General features: G+C 41.7%; 1 protein-coding gene across 1 annotated transcript; it reads left to right on the top strand.

The window, feature by feature from the left end:
- Positions 1 to 52: 52 nt before the first annotated feature.
- On the top strand, positions 53 to 19,143 carry RAB22A (RAB22A, member RAS oncogene family). Its single transcript, XM_027881243.1, has 7 exons — positions 53 to 232; positions 1,953 to 2,032; positions 5,791 to 5,872; positions 9,389 to 9,460; positions 9,568 to 9,674; positions 11,435 to 11,544; positions 12,863 to 19,143. Exons 1-7 carry the CDS (start codon positions 197 to 199, stop codon positions 12,958 to 12,960), a joined length of 585 nt encoding a protein of 194 aa, XP_027737044.1. The 5' UTR covers positions 53 to 196; the 3' UTR covers positions 12,961 to 19,143.
- The last annotated feature ends 772 nt before the right edge of the window (positions 19,144 to 19,915 follow it).

Genomic DNA, 19,915 nt, shown 5'->3' with positions numbered 1-19,915 from the left:
CCCTCCGCGCCTGAGGGGGAGAAGAGCGGGGCGGGGGGCGCGGGCGGGGACTCCGGCGGCCGCCCAAGATGGCGGCGCGGCCGCGCAGCCTGCGGAGGAGCGCGGGGCGCGGGTAACCGGGGCGGGCGCGGGGCGGCCGCGATGATCGAGCTGGGCCGCGTCTCAGGCGCTCGCTGAAGGCGCAGCCCGCCCGGCCATGGCGCTGAGGGAGCTCAAAGTTTGCCTTCTGGGGGTAAGTGTCGGGCGGCGGGGAACGGAGGGTGGGAGCGGGAGGGAGAGGCTCTGTCAGAGCCCCGAGAGCCTCCGCGGTGACGGTGGGAGCCCAGGGAGGCTCCGGCCGCGGGGATCCGCTCCCTGGGCGGAGGGTGCCCCTCGCCCCATCGCTCCGAGGGGACCGGGCGGCCGGGCCTTCCCCTCCTTGGAGGAGGTGTTTGCTAAGCGTCAGTATCGGTCCTCTCTTTTTCTCGTGTTCTCCTTTTAAAAATGAGAGCAAGCACCAACATCCAGCGTGTGCCTCCCTCTTCCTCACAAACTGTTCCCCGCTTGGAGCTCGCAAGATAAATAGAAGCACCTGAAATCGAAGTGGTGGGAGAGAGGGAGGGGCCTGAACTTTTATTTAAGGACACACGGAGGCTTGGAAGCCTTGCAGGTGAGGGAAGGAGGAGTCTTGGTGCGAGCTAAAGCAGAATTTTAAAGAATTCGAAGCTGTGAGTTTAGTCTGGGAGCCGCACGTTGAACAGGTAGAGAGGTGCGACCACCTGCATCGAAACCCCGTGCTGAGCAGAGTCGGGCAAGAGTTGTTTTCTGCTTCTAAATGGCCACACTGACCTTCAGAGGGGAAAATTATGTGTTTGTGCGGCCTTCGTGTTATGAAGGCACGTGGGGTAACTGCTGTTTGTGTCCACCCGACCTGAGAAACCTTTTGTCACGGAAGAAGAGAGAACGAGCACCAGGTAAACTGGTCCTTGAACTCCCAGAGCCCAGAGCCACTCCTGTATTTCTCTGGTTTAAGGTTTGCTTAGCTTAACGAGACTGCAAACGGCATGAAATACTGTTTTTTAGAAAAACCGGGATAATGTGCTTTTCCTTGAGAGGAAAACAGCTTGACAGGGTGAACACAGTCATACACGCTGCACCCAAATTTACTGCAACAGTCAGAAGATTCAATAAAACATATGAATGACGTAAAACTTCATTTTCAGTGAAGCGCTTCCTCAGGGCTTTTTTTTTCATTAAAATTTTAATGACTCTGGAGATGTAAAGCAAAAAGTTGGTCTTCGAATGTATTAATTAAATTGCAATTTAAAATGTCCATGTTCTACTAAGAAGAGTTATTTCAGTTCTAGATTTGACTTCCATGTATATATTTTTTTAACCATGGAATCAGTAGTGCAAAAACACACGACCCCGAATTTTCGTGTTACGTTTCCTATTCTGCCTTAATGTAGAGTTGCATTAGTAACATGTTTCAGGTGTGTCACAGAAGAAATTTCAAGTCTTTCATTAAGCAGGGTGGGACAGCATTAGTCAGAGGTTAAATGCATGTGTCACACTTGTATAATTCCATGTGCTCCATTGGTCCTCCATCCTGCCAAGCCGTACTCAATTGCTGTGCATTTTACTAAAAGTGGTCTTTCCCTGCTGCTGTTCGATTGCAAGTTGTGCATAACTTTGGAAAAGTTTGAGTATATATAATAATAAGTGTGAATGCAGATTTTTATAGTCCTTCATAAAAACTCGGAGCAATTTTATTTAGAAAACTAGCTTGTCGCAGGCCCTTCATTTTTTTACTAAATGAGTGTAATACCCGAAGCATTTCATAATCCAATTTCTCTGAGATTCTCTGCAGGAATGTGTTATTCATCACAATGTGCTGCAAGATTTGAGGACCAAAAAAATCGTCTGTTTTTAGTAACTACTGTCATTTTCAACTGTTTCTGTTCTTTTTATAGGACACTGGTGTGGGCAAATCAAGTATCGTGTGGAGATTTGTGGAAGATAGCTTTGATCCCAACATCAACCCAACAATAGGGTAAGAAACTAAACGAAGCAAATGTGATTTCTTCACAAATCAAATGAAATTATCTGAATAGATCACCTGAGGATTCTCCGTGTGTGGCGGCTCAATGTGGCAATAAACACAACTGCAGCCTTAATGAAGCTCCTGAGCTGCCTTAGGACACGTAGGAGTGTTCTCAGCACTCCTGAAGCTCACGTGTCCATGTGTAAGATCTGGGCCCATTTTGTATTGTTTATCTAAGCTAACAGTGAATAAATTACACCATAGATGCTTCTGCTAAAGGGACAACGCTCTTTTCTCATGCACTACCTTTAAATTTCAGCATCTAATTATTATGCAACTACATGGTTTTTAAATTTTTTTTCTAAATACTGAAGTACAGTAACAAGTCTCTGAGGTTTTGAAGGTGGTTAACATACTAATTTAGGTTGTAGATCTCTCCATGAATTAGTTCCAGTGTTACACATCTGTGTGCAGTGCACACACAGAAGTAACAGGTGAAACTGTTCATGCAGTTGGCCTCACAGGTTGGGAGGGTATTTAAAAGTTGAGCCTCAGAGTAGCAACATCACTGAGCTCAGATCTTCGAATAGGTAGAAGGAATGGCAGTAGGAAGGAGCTGGACCTTTTTATTTCTTTTGCTGTCTTCCTTTTTGCTTTTCAAGTGTCTGATGGGCTGCTTTGACCAGAAGCAGTCCTTGGCTTAGGGGAGGACACACTTTGTGTGCGGGTGTCGGTGCAGCTTCCTGTCTCAGGTGTCACCCAGGCTCTGCTGCAGCTCTGACCAGAAAAGGTCCTGCTGATAAAGATCAGCTGTGTCTCATCCTGTCCTTCTAAAAAACTGAGGTCCCCATGATCTTTCTCTTTCCCCTTACATCCCCCCTGTTTTCTGAGTGTAAATACTGGTATGGAATTGCAAGATGTTGTGTGGGAAGTGTGCTTTTGTTTAAATTTCCTTGTTAACAGCCTTTGGAATGAACTTCACCAAGTCTTGTTGTCTTTCCTCTGGAGTCAGTTTGTTTTGATCTGGTGGTTTTCTGACTGGTGTGTGGGTTGATTTATGTTTTTTTCTCTGTTTCTCCTCCCTCCAGTGTAGCACCTCTGTTTGAAGGCAGGAATCCAAAGAAATCCCTTGCATGTGCCTTCCCAGGGGAACGTCTGTGGCTGTGTAGAGAGTTCAGGTGCTGCTGGAAGGTGTTAGCCATTGTGGTAATGAGGCTGGTGTGCACAAGAGAATTTCTCTTCACTGACATTGCTGAGATTAGACACTTGTCTGAAGTGACAGACTCAAAATCTATCTCCTGCCAGTCTTAAAATCATTCCCTGGTCTGAGGGCTCGGCATCTTGGTAGTTTGCTATAGTAGTATAAATGATCCAAAACCTGCCCAAATGCAGGGGTTGTGTGAAGCTCCAATAAGATCCCCAGTCCCAAAATATTAAGCAGATTAACTTTAAAATTTATTTTAGACTTTGCTTTTATTTCCTATTTGAGACCAGTAGATGGAAAGAATAAAGTAAGGATTAGAGAGGAGTTTTGAGCATCTTACAAAGCTAGAGCTGAGAATGTTTTGACTTCAGGGGATACATGTTTTTTGAGTTCATGAGATACAGTCTTGTTTCCTGTCCTGTTTTCATTCTTCTTAGAACTATCTGAGCAACTACACTTTGTTCTTGTGAATGTTCATCACACAGGTTCAAATATGAGCAGCTGTAGAAGCCCTGTCAGAATTCTGCAGCTTTTGTCCTCTCAGGGTGTTGAGGACACATTTAACCAGTATCTATCTCTAGGTACTGCAGAATATTCAGTCTTTCCTTATACTATCCAAAAAGAATTATGAGTATCAAACCGCTTTCAGGTACATCTTGTTCAGGTACTTACAGAGCCTTCTTGGCTGGGAGAAGCAGCAAGGAAATCCAGTAACAAACCGGCCATTATCCCTAATAAAGGTCACCAGGGGTAACTTGTTTGGAGGATTTTGTTGACCCAATTGGAAAAGAATTTCAAGCAACATTGAACCTCTGTTGTCATCTACTACTTAGGTTGTTTGTGATGTGAATTACAAAAACACAGCTATTCAGTTCATAGTGACTGTACAGGGGTGTTTTGGTGTATGGAAGCAAGGAAGATAAATTCAGTGAGAATCAGTGATTTAGGAAACTGTTTTCATATTGGCCAGAGAATTTGGATTTGATGCTTATTTTGCAGCAGTCTTAAGGAAGTGGAAGTTTCTGCTGTGCTTTACAAGAGATACTCCTATCACTTTGTTTTTCTTTACTCAGTGCAGAAATACATCAGCTAGTTAATGGTGTTGAAATTCACTGCAATTAGGCCCTTCCTTTGCAGGGGTTCTGCACCCTTATATTTGGCTTCTTGAAAGACTAATCAGCTTTGGAGACTGATTTGGCAAACGAGCTGGGCTTAAGGAATGGGGAGAAAGTTACCTCCAAACAGTTGGAAGCATTGTGTAACTGCTCCCTTTCCCTTTTTTTTTTTAACCTAGATAGTTATTTGTCCTCCTATAGCATTGAAACATGTCCAAAGACTCCAGTTATATTGAATACGAAAGTGTCAGGGACATCATTAAAATTGGTGCCCTGGTGGTGCTTCAGATCCAAGATAAACTTGTGTCTTGGGCAGTATTGTTGTTGATCACGCTGAAAGGCTCCTGCTGAGTCTGACTGTACAGCAGGTACAGGTGGGGTGCTGTAAGAGGCTCCAGTTCCTTCAAAATCCTGTCCAAAACTGACAGTAAAGCAAGTTTGGAAATCTGCAGTATTTTCAAGTGACAAGCATTAATCATAGAAAAGGTGTTCAAGATCACTATGTAGGATCTCATGTGCTTGAAATGACTGTGTCACCTATAGATCCAGTTCTGCAAAGATTTGAATTCACTGTGTGGCTTTTCTAGTAAAAAAATGTGCCTACAGGTAATAGATATAGCAAAGAAGTCCCTCTTGTAAAAGATTAGTTCTCTGAATTTGTGTTCTTGTGGGAAATAGGCTGATTCATCTAAAGCAGATCAAGTAAAGCACAAAGTACTTTGCAATATTTTACTGTAGAAGATCTGGAATTTGGATGAGGGGAGAAGCAGCTGGAGAATAGGAGAGAATTTTTTTTTTTTTTTTGTCTTGTGGAAGTGCAAGAGCCTCTGCAAAATAAAGTACATAATGACAGACAGGATTTGGGAGCTGCACAGAGTGCAGACAACAAGCAGGTTACTCATTATTGATTTCTCTGTCCTCTTAACACCTACCAGTAGTGATACAGATCTCCCATACCAATAGTGATACAAATCTCCCATGTTTTGTTCCCCAGTATGGACATGCCAGCATTTACCTGAATGTTAGTACAGAGATAGAAAAAGCTGATACAAAGGGAAGGATTTGACCTCTTTCCCCCTGGAGGTTTCCAGCGTACACTGAAGTGATCTGTGATGATTCCTTCATTCAGGGAGAATATTGTTGAAAGGCTGACCTTTCTGGGTTTTTTGGTTGATACATCCTGTGCTTTTATCAAAAGCTTGTTAATAATTAAAGCTAATAATTGGCATTCATGTTGTGTTTTGTTAGTTGAATTTCAGGCTCTGAAAGGAAATTTCATCCTCATTAATTTCAGCCTTTGTATCTGAAACTCTTCATCAGTTTATGGGGGGGGAGGGTAGGGGGAGAAGACACTTTTATTGGCACATGAACCTTTCTGAAAGCTCGTGGTGGTAATGAAGGATGTATTTATATTCTAAAGAACCCCATAAACTGTATCTTTTTTCCAGAGCCTCGTTTATGACCAAGACTGTACAGTATCAGAATGAGCTGCATAAGTTCCTGATCTGGGACACAGCTGGCCAGGAGCGGGTACGTACAGCCAGTACCTGTGGACAGAGCTGGGCCACAGCTGGGCTTGCTTTGCATCTCTGCAGTCATGGTGTGAGCTGGGTTTGCACACATGAATTTGTTTCTGGGCAGGTTCCTACCAAGCTATGGGTGCTGTAGATATGGGTTTATTTTTCATTGCTATCAGGGGTAGAGTATAAAGGTAAGGATGATTACCTAAGAAGTGGAGCTTATGAAACAAAAGGCTGGCCTTAGATTCACTGAAAGGAAATGCTGCATCCAAAGGAATCAAGGCTGGGGTGGGGGGAAGCCAGCAGCTGTCTCTAGTGCCGTTTCTAGTTGGGTTTTAAACATTCAACTGCAATATTTGCAGCCAGTGCAGTTGGCAACACGAGAATCAGAGTGAAGTGAATGATCATGTTTCATAATACAAGTGAAAACCTGATTCTGGAGGAATATACAACTGCTAACACATTCTGCTAGCTTCACTGTTAGGGTTATAACTGTGAGTAGGATGTAGATTTAGCTTTCAAAAGCAGAATTTCAAGCAATGTTACAGGTGATAACTGTTGGTTTATTCTTTTGTAAAGTTTTACTAATTAAATATGATGCTGTTAGAAGCTTTGTCAGAAGAATCTGTTTTGTAATTTAAATTTCAGTTTGGTAGTTTGGGGTTTTGATCTTTGCAGCATGCACAGTTCTGAGAGGAGGCAATAACAGCTCTCAAGAAAATGACTACTCAAATGAAGACCCAGTTAATTAATTTGCATGATTTTTACTTGGAATTTAAAAGGACAGCTTTGCTAGTGAACTTGATGGTTTATGGATCAATAGTAACAGTGGTAGAAATTACAGCAGCTGTATTAGCAGTGCTTGTTCCTGCAGTTTCTTGACTGCAAGTTAACTACTACAGGTGGCAATTACTCCTGATGAGTTTATTCAGGACGTGAGTTAACTGTAACAGAGGCTGGGTTATTGTTTCAGGATACCAGCTGGCAAATGCAGCTTTACTATTTTTCAGGACTGGCTGGAGAAACAGAGCTCCCAAAAAAACCCCCAACAAAACAACATCTCCCAAACAAACATCTTGTAAAGGCTCAGTCATACCTGTGCAGAGTCACTTTGGGTTCCTGGTGGAACTGCCTTGCCAGTTTTTACCTGGATAACAGCCTTGGTGGCTAGAAATTAGCTCAGGGATGTTTGTGTTGCATTTCAGTGCTGTAGATTTTGAATGACAATCCATTTCCTTCCAACAGCACCATATAAAGCAAACTTATGTTGTCAGGGATGTTTCCCAGGAATATGTCCAAGAGTATCCATGTTATCAAAAATATCTTGAGTCCTTCCATCACTAGCAGTCAGTCAGCATTTGCTGTAAATAGTTTGTCTTAAGTGAACATCCTAGCCCGTTCTGGAATGTTGAGGCTGGAATGTGATATTCTGAGAGGTAGAGTATGAATTTTTAGGGGTTGGTTCTCTGAAATGGGAAGCTTTATAAACATGCCTGCCACAGCTTGGCAGGAAACATCCATTCCACATCAGCAATTCCATCCTGTTTGCTCTGTTTGCAAGGGATGGGAGGACACGGTGATTTGGATTCAGCACACTGCAATCTGAGGAAGCATCTCTGGGCATGACCAGCATGTTCCTTGGCTGTCTATTTTTAGACTCTGAGTGATACCTCTTTAATTTTCTTCTGTGCAAGTTGAACAATATCTTCATTGAAATCAAGGAAAGGAAGGGCCTTACAGGGCTCTGACCCAGGAGCTGTGATAGCTGTGAGCTCATGTTCCATTCCCAAGGGAACTTACTGTGAGACTCCAATATAACCAAGGAATTGAACCCCAATATAACCAAGGAATATAACCCCAATATAACCTAGAATATAACCCCAATATAACCAGGGAAATGGGAGTGAGGATGTTCCCTTTGAAACGATGCAGTATCTTCACAGCTGTTTCCTTGTCCAGAACAGGACAGCACTGTCACTCTGCTGAGCTGTGATGCAGAATGCAGGGAATTCATAGTCCCGGTTTCTTGAGGAGCATTTGCTATTTCCCATTTAAAAACCCAGCAGCAAACAGTGCCACACTACCCTGGGCACTCCCTTGTGCTCAGTGGCTTCAGGGGTGGCTGGTCAGAGGTGGGAGTGGCCACTAATTCGCTTCACACAGCTCACTGCCCTAAACACTCACCTTATTTCTTCCCTCATTTCTTCTACCCTGACTCAAATTGACAGGAGGTTACTTACAGCAATTAGGATTTTTGCCTTCTTATTTAACAATTCTGAGTTTCTCTGGGTAATTACATTATGTAGCCTTAACAATTCTGTCAGAACACAGATAGGAGGCTGGAGGGCAAGCTGAAGTCTTCGGAAATATTGCAAAGGGAAAATTCACTGTTTCTGGTAACATCTGTTTTGTTAATATATTTTATCTGCCGACTGCTCTTAAGGTGGAAAAAAGTATCTAAGTGTTAGCAGACAGGAAATGAGAGTAATACAAAATCAGCAAGTGAGAGTTGGTTTATTCCCAATGTAAATAGTCAAATAATCAAAAAGCCAGGTTGCAACCAGTCCAAGTGGTGGTTTACCAAATATGTTTCCCTTTACATTTTAGTACTCAGGAGGAAGAGAGGGATTATGTCCCAATGTGAACTGAATGCCTGCCCATGTTTCCCTTTCTCACTATTAAATATTTTTATATTCTGAACTTTGTGTTCAAAATCCTATTTTCAAAACAGAATTTGAGAGCCAAATGTAAATGGCCTGGAATTCTGCTTTATAGCAAGATTTTTATGATTTATAATATTGCTCTCAGTTGAACTGCACTAAGCAAAAGGAAATTGGTATTTTATTAGAACTGAATAAGCCTTTATGAAAAACTGTATCCAATTCATTATTTTTACCCTGAGTAATAAGATGCACAAAAGCTCTAAATGTGCTTATATGGAAGCAATATATGCAGTTCACTCTGCACTCTGATGGAGAGTTTGGGTTGCTAGATTAGTTGTCTTGGGGTTTTTTAAGTTGGCAGAATATCACAATGTTTTTAAGAATGTTCCATTGATACTTTTGATGCAAGTTGATCATGTGTTTTTTCAGTCCTGGATTCATAATACTCTCTCAGGACAAGGGTACAGGCCTGCAAATGCCCTACCATCCAAATAGACCTGCTGTAGATTTAATTCTGAAAATCACAAGAAAATTACAGCAGCCTTTTACAGCCTAGTGTTGTTCCCTAAAGTTCTGCTTGCAACAGGTCACACAATCGTGGTCCTTTGCAGTCTTTCAACATGCTTCTAACTTTTGAGGGGAAAACTGCAGTGAAATCCTTTAAACCTTAAGTTAGATTATGAAGCAACCAGCATTCCTAGCATGTAAGAGCTCTGTAAGAGAAAAGTTTTCCACTGATGTGACCTTTAAAGCCAGTTTTCAACAGTACTAGTCCTGGTGATGAAGTCCTGTTGGTCAGGGAAGGTGACATTCCTGTTGGTCAGGGAAGGTGACATTCCTGTTGTCTGCTGCCTTTCTTGCAGTTCCGTGCTTTAGCCCCGATGTATTACAGAGGCTCAGCAGCAGCCATTATAGTGTATGACATCACAAAAGAGGTAAGAAATTTATCCTTACCCAGCATTACAATTTCTGGGTTTTTTTTTTTCCTGTGTCCTGGGCCAGTTCTGACTCTTAATTCCTCCTGTCTTTTTTTCCACTTCAGGAAACGTTCTCAACGTTAAAGAACTGGGTTAAAGAGCTTCGCCAGCACGGACCTCCTAACATTGTTGTAGCTATTGCAGGAAACAAGTGTGATCTCAATGATGTGAGGTAAATAACTGTTGTCAGGTTGGAGGTTTTCCCTTAAGCCCTTAGTGCTAAATGTTTTAGGGTTGCAGAGCAGCTGAAAGCTATAGAACAATTTAAGCTGTTTTGCTCTAGCACTGTAGTTTCACAGGGGATTTGAGCTGTTTCTACTGTCAGAAGATGTGGTCAGGCTGCCCTTGGATGGTCTTGCCCACTTCCTCCCCAGTGCTGCTGTGAGAACATGTGTGACTGGGCAGTAAATGGGGCAGTAAAATGGATCCAGATTAAAACTAACCTTTAAAAAAAAAAAAAAAGAAAACCCATCCAAGTGTATTTATCTTTCTCACACCATGAACACTTGCTGGCATAACAGTGGGGATAGCAGGGTTAGGAATGAGCAGTTTACTGGGAGACAGGATTACCTTTTCTGGTGGCAGTGCCAAGTTACACAAACCTAAACTGCCTGTGAAACTATAGTGTAATAGAAGCTGTTTACCTCACGCTGTAAGAAGTGCCCCTGTCAGTCTGTAGCACCTCATTTTGTTAGGAAAAATATCAAGCCTGTTGGAAAGCATTGTGTAGGTTTTTCTGACTTGCTTGTTCAGGTGCCTTCCTTCCCTGCTCAAATATTGGGGTGGAATTGGCCGTGGCCAAAATAGTTACAGGGAGCGGGAAAAGCTCTTGAGAAATTTTGTGAACAGCCAAACGTTCGGGAAGGCATGTACTAAAAACAAAAGAAGGCTTTTTTTATTGATGTCCTTCCTGGTTTAAGAAGCCAAAATTCAGAAAGAAGGTGTGTGTAAACTTCTTGGGTTTAGATTTCATTGGAAAAGGTACCACAGCTGGTGTCCCAAAGGAGACAGATGGTTCTGTGTTTACAGAACCGCTGCAAAGGGGGTTCTTAGAATAGTTTTACAAATTGTTAATATATAGCAGTTATCTAGTGGGCTCTAGTAACTTCTGTTACAAGTAGCATGTCTCTTGAAGGACATACAGCATAAAATGCCTTGGAACAGTATTCAGTGTCACACTCATTTCTTGGTGCTTAGGTGGCAATCATGAATTATGTAAACATTACTATTCAAGCTAATGAGCAGGACTCCTTGTACTTTAGTCAGAGGCAATATTTGAGTCACTGATCAAAGTGTGTGCTCCTGATGTTCCAAAGTGCCTCATTACTGAAATGAGCCCGTGTTTTGTAGAAATTGTATGCCAAATGACAGAACATATAGCCCAGGCCTCTCTCCACCTGTTGGGCTTTGGTTTTTTCATGTTGTTTAAGGAACTTCCATTATCAACTTGCCTCCTTTGGGGTGCAGAGTAACTGTTGCACTGCTGGGCTCTGTGGCTGTATAAAGATGTTCCTCTTCAGAGCAGTAAATGCTGCCCTCATGATTTGTGCAGTGTTGGGAGATACTTGGGTGTGTAAACAGTGGTAGGAAATGCTCTGGATGTTTGGAATGAATGCTTTAGGATTGTGTCAGTCCATCTGGAGCTGGTGTGTGTGTAACACCCCCTGGAACAATCGACTGCAGACCTGACTGAGAGCACTCACAATAAAACCCCTGCAGTGTTGTCAGATGGATTAAGGCCTTGCTTAGTTTAGGATTGTGCTCATTCCTCAAGGCAGGGAGACAGCCCACAGTAAAGAGTGAGCATCAGCTCCAGCATGAGGGAGCACTGGGATGCCAAACAGGCAAAACAGAAAATACCCATTACAGGAGACACTTGAAAGCCTAATCTATTTTGCGCTCATGGTTTTTTTCTTTGCTTTGTTTTTCCAGAGAAGTCATGGAAAAAGATGCTAAAGACTATGCAGATTCCATTCATGCAATATTTGTAGAGACAAGTGCGAAAAATGCAATAAACATTAATGAACTCTTTATAGAAATTAGTAAGTATTGAAACAGTTAATATACTTTCTTCTGCAACAAGTTCAAGTAGACATTTGATTTCTTTATTACTTTTGTGCTACTGACATGAGAGTATACTGACTTAAATTTTTTAGTCAGACATGGATACAAAACTGCAAAATGAGCTACATGAATTACTGGTCGTTTAATGACCTCTAAATACTCCTTCTAGAGGTTCTAAGCCTACTGTGATGCCTGCTGGTTAAATAGCAGGCAGGGCACTCATGTCAGAATTCAGTGTCATCTTACTGTGTCTGTTACTGAATGTTTCAATTAGTACTTCCAAGGTTATGGAAGGGAAAGGAAGTGGCATGAGGAAGGTCCAGACTTTATACATCTGAGAACAGGAATTAAGTTCTCGCTCTTAGTGTTTGTACTTGGTCTAAAAAAGTGTGTTTTCAAAAACAGAAGAATTCCTAAATGCCAAATAACTGCATGGGAAATAGCAACTGTTGCATGTAGATTTTCCACATAAGTATTTATGTGGTATCTTTGGTTTTTTTTTATATTAAATTGCAAATCTTTTCTGTCTCATTTGTGGTGGGGACAACAATAACACTTTTTATGTGTGTGAATAAAAAGCAGGCAATATTCCAAAGTGAATTCTATCAATATTATTTGGGGGATATGTGGCAAGTAGCAACACCAATGTGCAGGTACATCAGCCTGCTTGTGAAAAGAGGGCCAACTAGAGAAACATTAGACCTAAGAAAAAAAATGGGGCCTTTCTAAACAGCTGAATATATTGAGCTGATGTAAAAGTATGTGCTGTAGATTGGCTTCCTGATTTACTGACTTAATAGCTGCTCTCTAAAATTGATCTTGAATAAATCATGGGGGAAAAAAAATCATAAATCCTCCTCAGAAAAGAATGCTCAACCAGGAATAGTCCATTTTAAAGACTGATGAGATGACTGAAGCTGCTCTCTCCACAAGCACCTCGGTGCTAAGCCCGGTGCGGGTGATCTGTGGGAATACAGGTCAGGATGGGAGTTCTCAATGAAGGTGTTGCAGATGGCATTGCATCCTGCAGAGTGTGTGCTCTGAGTGCTTTTACAGCTCAGCTGCCCAGGTCTAGATGAGCCTGAAGTGTAAACGCTGCTAAATGAGCTCAGAACTGCCTCTGCTCCTCTTTGGTGCAGCTGCACCTCTTACAGACGCGATGGAGACTCTTTCTGCCCTCCTGTTAGGCAGGAACGTCATCCCCAAGATTTTTATACACAGAACATCCACTGAGTGCTTAGAATCAATTTCAAGTATAACATTTGCTCTAAATTTCCTTTTCCTGCCTCCTTGTAGGTCGCAGAATTCCATCAAGTGACACCAACCCCCCGTCCAGCGGTAAGGGCTTCAAACTTCGGAGACAGCCATCGGTGACGAAGCGCAGCTGCTGCTGACCGGCCCCTTAGAAAGTCAGACTTGTTTGTACAGTAGGTGGTCTTGGAAGTTGGTAGTTCACGTTGGGTTTGTATTCTCGGTCTTAGATCTTTATCTGCTGGTGTTCCTGTACACCCGGGGTCCCCCCAGAAGCGGGGACCGGCTCACGGGACAGCCGCAGGCTGGCAGGAAGGACTGCAGCCCTCACGCCGTGTGGCGTCCCTCGCGCTCAAAGGGAATCCGTCATCGCTTTTTTTTTTGGCCTTGCTTGACAGGAAGGTGACTGGTTTGGGTGGTAGAACTGAAATGTTCAATAGTTTTCTAATCAAGGTTTGAGGAGTTTCGGTGGGTTTGTGTTTTTGTTTTTTTGTTTTTTGTTTTTTTTTTTTGTAAAAAGGGAAATGAGCACTTTTGTGGGACATCAGGGTGGGAGGAGTCTGGAAGTCGGATGTCATTTCTTCCTTTTCTTCAGTGAGCCTTATTTTAGATGGAAGTGTAGCTAATCCCAAGTGTGGTGGGACAGTTGGTGTGAGATGGCTACAGAATAAGCAACTGAAGATAAATAGTAGGCAAATCAGTCCATCCAGTCCCCAAATCCCATTTGCACTTTTTATTTAAAGATGATATGCTCTGGGGGTGGGGACACAAGCAACAGATATTAAACCACAGACAATCTTCCTTTCATGCTGACTGTAATCACTTTAAGGCAAACTGATATGCTCGTAGGCATCTTTTTGTTCTCACAAGTTTTTTAATATTAAGATGTTGGTTGAAGAAAACCTGCCTGTATTTCTGACTAAATTAAGTGGTTACTGACTAAAACCAGATGCTGTAAACAGATGCTGCCAGTGGTTCTGATAAGACCTACAGGTTTTTGGGGAAAGCTTTTAATTTCTTGGCATGTGTAAAGTGTTCATAGTATATTTATGAGACCAGTGTTTAAAGTATTATAAATTATGTAAAAACAGTAAGAAAGAATGCAATCTTCTACACTCCTTCCATTCCACACCTATGGATAAACCCTTGGGGACCCTCCATCAGGTTCTTTTCCTGCATTTTAGGTATTGTCACTGTGAGTTCGTGCAGAGGCAGATGAAATTCTTTCTCTTTCCATCCCATTTGGAAGGGCCAATAGAGAATGCTGTCAGTGCAGCATGAGGACTGTCTGTTGAACAAGCTCTCACCTGGGGGGCACCCAGTCTTTCCTATTTTGGGCACAAAAATACAAATAGGAAGTAACCTTAAGACACGTGGTAATGTAGATCGTTACCACTTGGTTCCTGGGGTTTTTCATCTGTGAGGGGTTTTAGCAATTCAGTGTTTAGCTTATTCTGTATTGGTTTTAGTAGGCTTTCAATTAAACCATAGGTTGACCATACCTGTTTGTGCTATTTTATTTATTTTTACTTTTTGTTTCTTACCAGCACTAGTGAGAAACTTTTATACCTTTGAAGAAAAAGAGCTTAATAGACTTGAGTATATACTAAAATATTCTGTTTAGCTTTAGTATCAAAATGAGCTCATGTTGATGATGCTTGTTCTTTGTTTTTAATCTGGTTTTCTATCATCTCAAGTATTTTCTCTGAAGGAAATGTAAGAAAGTTTGTAAGAAACGAAAGGACTCGTAGTTCAGATTAGTTTGTATTCATGAAAATTCCTGGAGAGCTGTTCTGGAGCAAAATAGGCAAACTGTTGCAGTGAGGTTTCTGAAAGGGGCAGTATGTTCTGATGAAATTTGGTGACTACATTTCTGTCATGTCTTTTGCTTACCCTGCCTGCACTGCCAATGATGCCTTCTTTGCCACATGCCCAAAAAAATACAACCTCAGTGCATCCTTCCTGTCCTTTTGCAGTTCTGCTGCTGAATTACTGCAGTTAATGACAACGTGGAAATAGCCAGTGTTTGAGATGGTCCAAACTGCAAACCCTGGGGGGAGGCTGCTCTTTAACACCGGCCTGTTTAAAGTGACAGACGGTTGATGTGAGCTCTGAGTCAAGAGAACTGTTTATTGATCCCTTGGCCCCAGCTGGAAGCCAGAATGGTCTTCCCTGGATGAGATGCACATGTTGATTGCTTCGTTTTTCATGGGGAAAAATGGTTTCTTTTGTATTAATAATTTGTCAGGTTATCTGCTTTCATCTTGCACTAGGCTTGCTGGAATTGATTGTATTTTGTCCTAGCATGGCTTTTCTATTTGGAGATACATTAGTATTTGAGAGCTGATTATCAGCTGTTCCAGCTACATTTTTTTAATAACTTTTTTCTGTGAAGAAGTTGTTAAAAAAAGCTCAGGATTAAAGTTTTTTATTCCACCGTATCTTTCTGTTTAATGAGTGGAGCTCATCAGAGAGACCCAACTTTCAGATGCTCTCAAAGGGAATTCCACAGTCACAGAATGGGGCAGGTTGGAGGGGGGAGCACAGTGGGTCATCTGGTTCAACTTCCCTGCTCCAGCAGCATCTTCCCAGAGCACATGGCCCAGATTAATTCCTGCAGAACAGGTCTGGAAGGGTAAAGTATCATGTGTGTAACCATGCAGTGAGGTGCATGTCAGAGCACTGATCCAGAGCTGACAGAATAGGACTGTTTCAACTTCTAAACACCACCAGTTCCTTCCCATGAAATTTACAGATTTGAACAGAAGTATAATTTGGTAAATATTTACTTCTTAAGCTTTGGAGCAACTTGAATGTGCTCCCCAAGTTTTGGGAGGTGTCTTCATCCAAGCCTCTGAATTCGGGCAGTCACTCGGCTGCCTTGCCAGGCTCCTGATGTGTGCTGTAGGTGGTTCTGTAGGCTATTTTATATCCATCCTGACAACTGGCACACGAAATGCCCGAGAAGGCGAGATCTGGAAACTTACATTTAATAACATGAGCAACTTGTAATCCATCCTACTGCTGAAAATTGTTACAGGTGCTTTGAAAAGCTCCAAGATCATTATAACACCTTCTGCTGTTGCCAGGAAGGCAAAGACTTTGTTCTTAGGTCCGTGTTGAAACAAAACAAATCACTGCTCTTCAGAACCCTGCTGACATCAGTGAGACCCTTCCTCTAAGTGCTGCAGGATCAGACAGTTAATGGTTTAGAAGGATGTTTTATGCAGACTTGAGTCTTTGATGTGTTGCTTTACATTTAATGCTACTGGCCTGCTCAAGAAAGATTATTTATTTGCTTGGGAAAAGAGGGAGAGGAGAGGAGATAGTGCCTGCTTACTGACTTGGAAGTCTAATCCTTTACCCTGATCGAGGGAGAGCTACATTTGTGGTTACAGCTTCATTTAATTATCAAGAAATAATTCAGGGTGGCTATCTTGGATGGTTTAAAAGTTGGCTTCAGCAAGACTTTTTTTGTTATGCTGTTAAGCTTAAATTATTCCTCAAAATTAGTGTTAAGTTCCAGTATAAGGTAGTATTAGTTGGAAAAGGAAGCTGTAGCAGTGATGTTTGAATGACTTGTTTGTGGAACGGTCTTTAGTGTGTTTTAAGGGTGTTGTAGTCTATTTGTGGTGTGCTATGTCAGCAATCTGCACAGACTATCTTGGGAATTGATGATTTACAGGACAGGGGAGCTGCTCACTCTGTAGTGAACCTCCCTCACAGCAGCAATAGCTACAGACAAGCAGGGAAAAATCATCTCAAACATGAGGGGAACCTGCATCATTCACTGACTTCAACTTCTATACTGCCTGTCTAGTTGCTAAAAAAGCTTCATGTATCTCTTGTGAATACTTTCAACCTCTAAAAAAAAAAAAAAAGAGGATTTCTTTTCACGGACGAGAGAGCAGGACAAACTTTCTTAACTTTCCTAGCAGGAAGTTGTTTTACAGAGACCTGAGATGGTTTATACCCCATGAGTCAGTTACTTGAAGCAGGAGCATTGGGTACTTGGAATTCAGCTTGTAAAAAAATCTGAACAAAATTCTCTGAAGAAAGCTGTTAATGTTTTGTGTTCAGATCTCATCCCTAGTAATAGATCACTGGTAATGGTAGGTGACAGAAGATTCACAGAAATAAGATGCTGATGTGAAATACCAATGTCAGATGGAAACACAGGTTCTAATATTAAAAAAGTCATGTTAGCTTTCCTTTGAGTCTTATGGCTCTAGCTTGTCAAAAGGAATATGCTTGAAACTACATCTTTTTATATCCTACAAAATTCAGGTGCCAAAACGTAATTCCCTGACATTATTGAGGCCTTCTGACAGCAGTGTTTCTGAAACATCCCTTGGAATGTTCTGGAGGTCTCAAAAGTCTGAATGCAAAGCATTTCTTGCTCAGCTACAGTCAAACATTCATGACTTGGGAAAAATCCACCAAACATTACCAGACTTTATCCGTGGAGTGTCACAGATAACAAATCTTCCAAGGGATACAAGACTATCCTAAAATCCAGTACTGATGTTCTTAGCCTCTGACATGTCAAAATGATCCTTGGATCAGCTTTTTCCTCCTTCCCCCTCCCATTTCACCCCACCTCTGAATTTTTAACATAGTGTTGTCAGAGTGTGCATGCTACAAACAACTATTCAGAAAGACTTTAAAAGAGTTCTAATGGCTCAGAGTTATTTGGTGCTTCCTATTTTACATGGAAAATCAAGGCAGTAGGATGACTCTTCTCAACTCAGAGTCAGGACTTCTTAAAAGAAACAATTTTACTGTTCCTGTTACATCATCCTGCAAGTTGATGTTCTTCAATTTTTGCTTAAACACTAACTATGAATTTTATTCAAGGAGCTAATTACCCTTGTAAAGGTGTTCTTTTAAGAAGGTTGGGGTTTCCTTTGCTTTGTTTCTGTTGATGTTTTCACGTGTGTGTTGTGGAACAAACCAACTGCTACTTCTTTTCCCAATGTTGAAGGACACAGACCACTCCTCCTGGCACCACTTCACTGGGTGGGATCTCCATCCAGCTGGTGCACTTGGACATGTAACTCTGACACCTTGGTAGATTCACTGCTACTGTCTTGCCTCACTTCTACTCATGTTACAATATGTATTTCCTATTAAATCCATTATGTTTTCTTGGCAATTTGTTCTTTGTTTCCTTATGGGGTTTAGACAGGAATAGGTGGCAAGTGTCTGCTTTGCCACAAAGGTTCTGGAAGCGTCTGCTGCAACAGCAAATATTTGTGAGCAAAGTGGAAATTCATTAGAACAGCCTTAGGAAAGTGTCACAGCAGCTGAGAGCTGCACCATGACTGTATTTTACCACATCATGAAGGCTAAAAGCACATTCACCTGAAGGAGCAAATTATTGTAAGGCTCTAGTAACACAATGTAAACTCTTCTGTATTTTAACTTCCTTTTTTGTACTTCCTCTTCCTGGCTATTGTGTGTCCAGCAGTGACATTGTGACGGTGAATTAATTGATTTAAGGCACAGAAATGGATCACATTTCTGGAGCTGCAAGACTTCCTGGCAGCCTTCCCAGTTGTACCCCCCACACTGAGTACAGTGAATTAAAAAGAAAAAAAAAGGTTTCTTCTCAACGAGAAACTTTGCATTTATGTGTTCAGGACACAAAAATAACCTGATATGCAGATAGCTCTCCCAGTGTAATAAATGTTTGCCTGTATAATTAGGTGTGAAGGTTAACCTTGGTATCAGCAATTCTTGTCCCTCGTAAGAACATTCTGCCTTTTCGCTCTAGGATTGAGTTAACCTGTTACAAGGGTTGAAAGGTCTGTGCCTTCTTATTATATTTTCTCTTACTGAAACCAACTCCAGCCGCTCAGAGTTACAGAGCATTTGCAGCACTGTAAACTGCACAAATCTCCAACCATTGCTTCACTGCATGAAGTGTAGTCAGATTACTGGTGGTGAAGTATTGTAGTGATGAATTCCCAAGCTTATGAATGTTTTGAGACTTTTTTTTTTTAGTCTTCTCTTGGGCTGGTCCTGAGAGCGTGTACAGGTTTGTCTGTATTGTTGGTTTGTAGATGCTAATGAGGAAAACCAGGCTTTTGTTCTCTCCTTTTTGTTTGAATTGTTACACTCCCATATAGTGCATAGAATGCAAATAAAGAAATGTTGATTTGACATAATGTAAACAGCCTTTTCAGCCTAAGCATTCATAATAAACTTTTATAGTGTAACAACATGCTAAATCACTACCAGTCTGATGTATTGTGCAAAAACAAAAAACAAAAAAAAAAAGAAAAGGTGTAAACATTTTATTAATAAAAAGCTTTGTTTATAAATGTGCTGGCTTTGTTTATAAATGCTTCCAAAATTCTCAGCATCTTAAAAGCAGTCTCTATAGATAGGGTTATAGAAGAGGAATGTAAGCAATAGCTTTTAAAATAGCATTTACCAACTACTCAGATAGCTGTTTTCCAAAAGTACTGACTCCTGGTGGTTCAGAGACTGGAGCTTTTGCCTGGTTTATGTATACACAGACAAAGGCAGGAGACGATCTTGTGCAAAGAAGGGATGGGGGAGAACAGCAGAGAGAATGCAGCTTTTGTGTGACACTTCCTTTCTTTGCAGCATCATGTCTGAGAAACTGCAGGCCACACACAGTCCTGTCAGCCAGGGCCAGGCCTGACGAATTCTGCCAGGGCCAAGTTATTTAATACGTTGCTTTTTTACCTTAGGCTGCATGAAATGTAAAAGCCTCGGCTGCTTAGGCCAGGTTTCTGTCAATCAAAGCTGTAAAGTGCTTTTAATATCTGCACAGTGTCGTGGGGGCCTGTGGTGCTGGGGAGGGATCCTCTCTCAGTTGTTAATACAGCCAGCTGGTTGAGAGCTTGCTTTTTTATTTAAACCCCTGCTCTGGTGGTTCTGTGGAGCCCAGAAATAGGGAGTTGGCTGCAGTTACCTCGTTTGTCTTACGTGATGCTTAAAAGATGAGCTTTTGTTTTTGCAATCTGTGATGCAGGTCTAACATGTTGAGTTAATAACAGCCTTCAAAAGCTAAGCAAACAAAAAAGTCCTGCTTCTGAACTGCTGCTTCACCTGAAAGTGTTGGGT

Source organism: Empidonax traillii, unplaced genomic scaffold (genome assembly GCF_003031625.1).
Source record: "Empidonax traillii isolate 1590-97213 ecotype Southwest subspecies unplaced genomic scaffold, ASM303162v1 scaffold86:size2944007, whole genome shotgun sequence".
NCBI classification, from domain to species: domain Eukaryota; kingdom Metazoa; phylum Chordata; class Aves; order Passeriformes; family Tyrannidae; genus Empidonax; species Empidonax traillii.
The sequence above is the reverse complement of the archived record's forward strand: the minus strand, read 5'-3'. Positions and strand labels throughout refer to the sequence as shown.

Excerpts from the sequence above, each read along its gene's own strand:
- RAB22A (XM_027881243.1), top strand. The coding sequence starts at position 197 with ATGGCGCTGAGGGAGCTCAAAGTTTGCCTTCTGGGG. Across the intron at positions 233-1,952 it reads TCAAAGTTTGCCTTCTGGGG|GACACTGGTGTGGGCAAATC; the intron begins GTAAGTGTCGGG and ends TTCTTTTTATAG. Across the intron at positions 5,873-9,388 it reads ACACAGCTGGCCAGGAGCGG|TTCCGTGCTTTAGCCCCGAT; the intron begins GTACGTACAGCC and ends CCTTTCTTGCAG.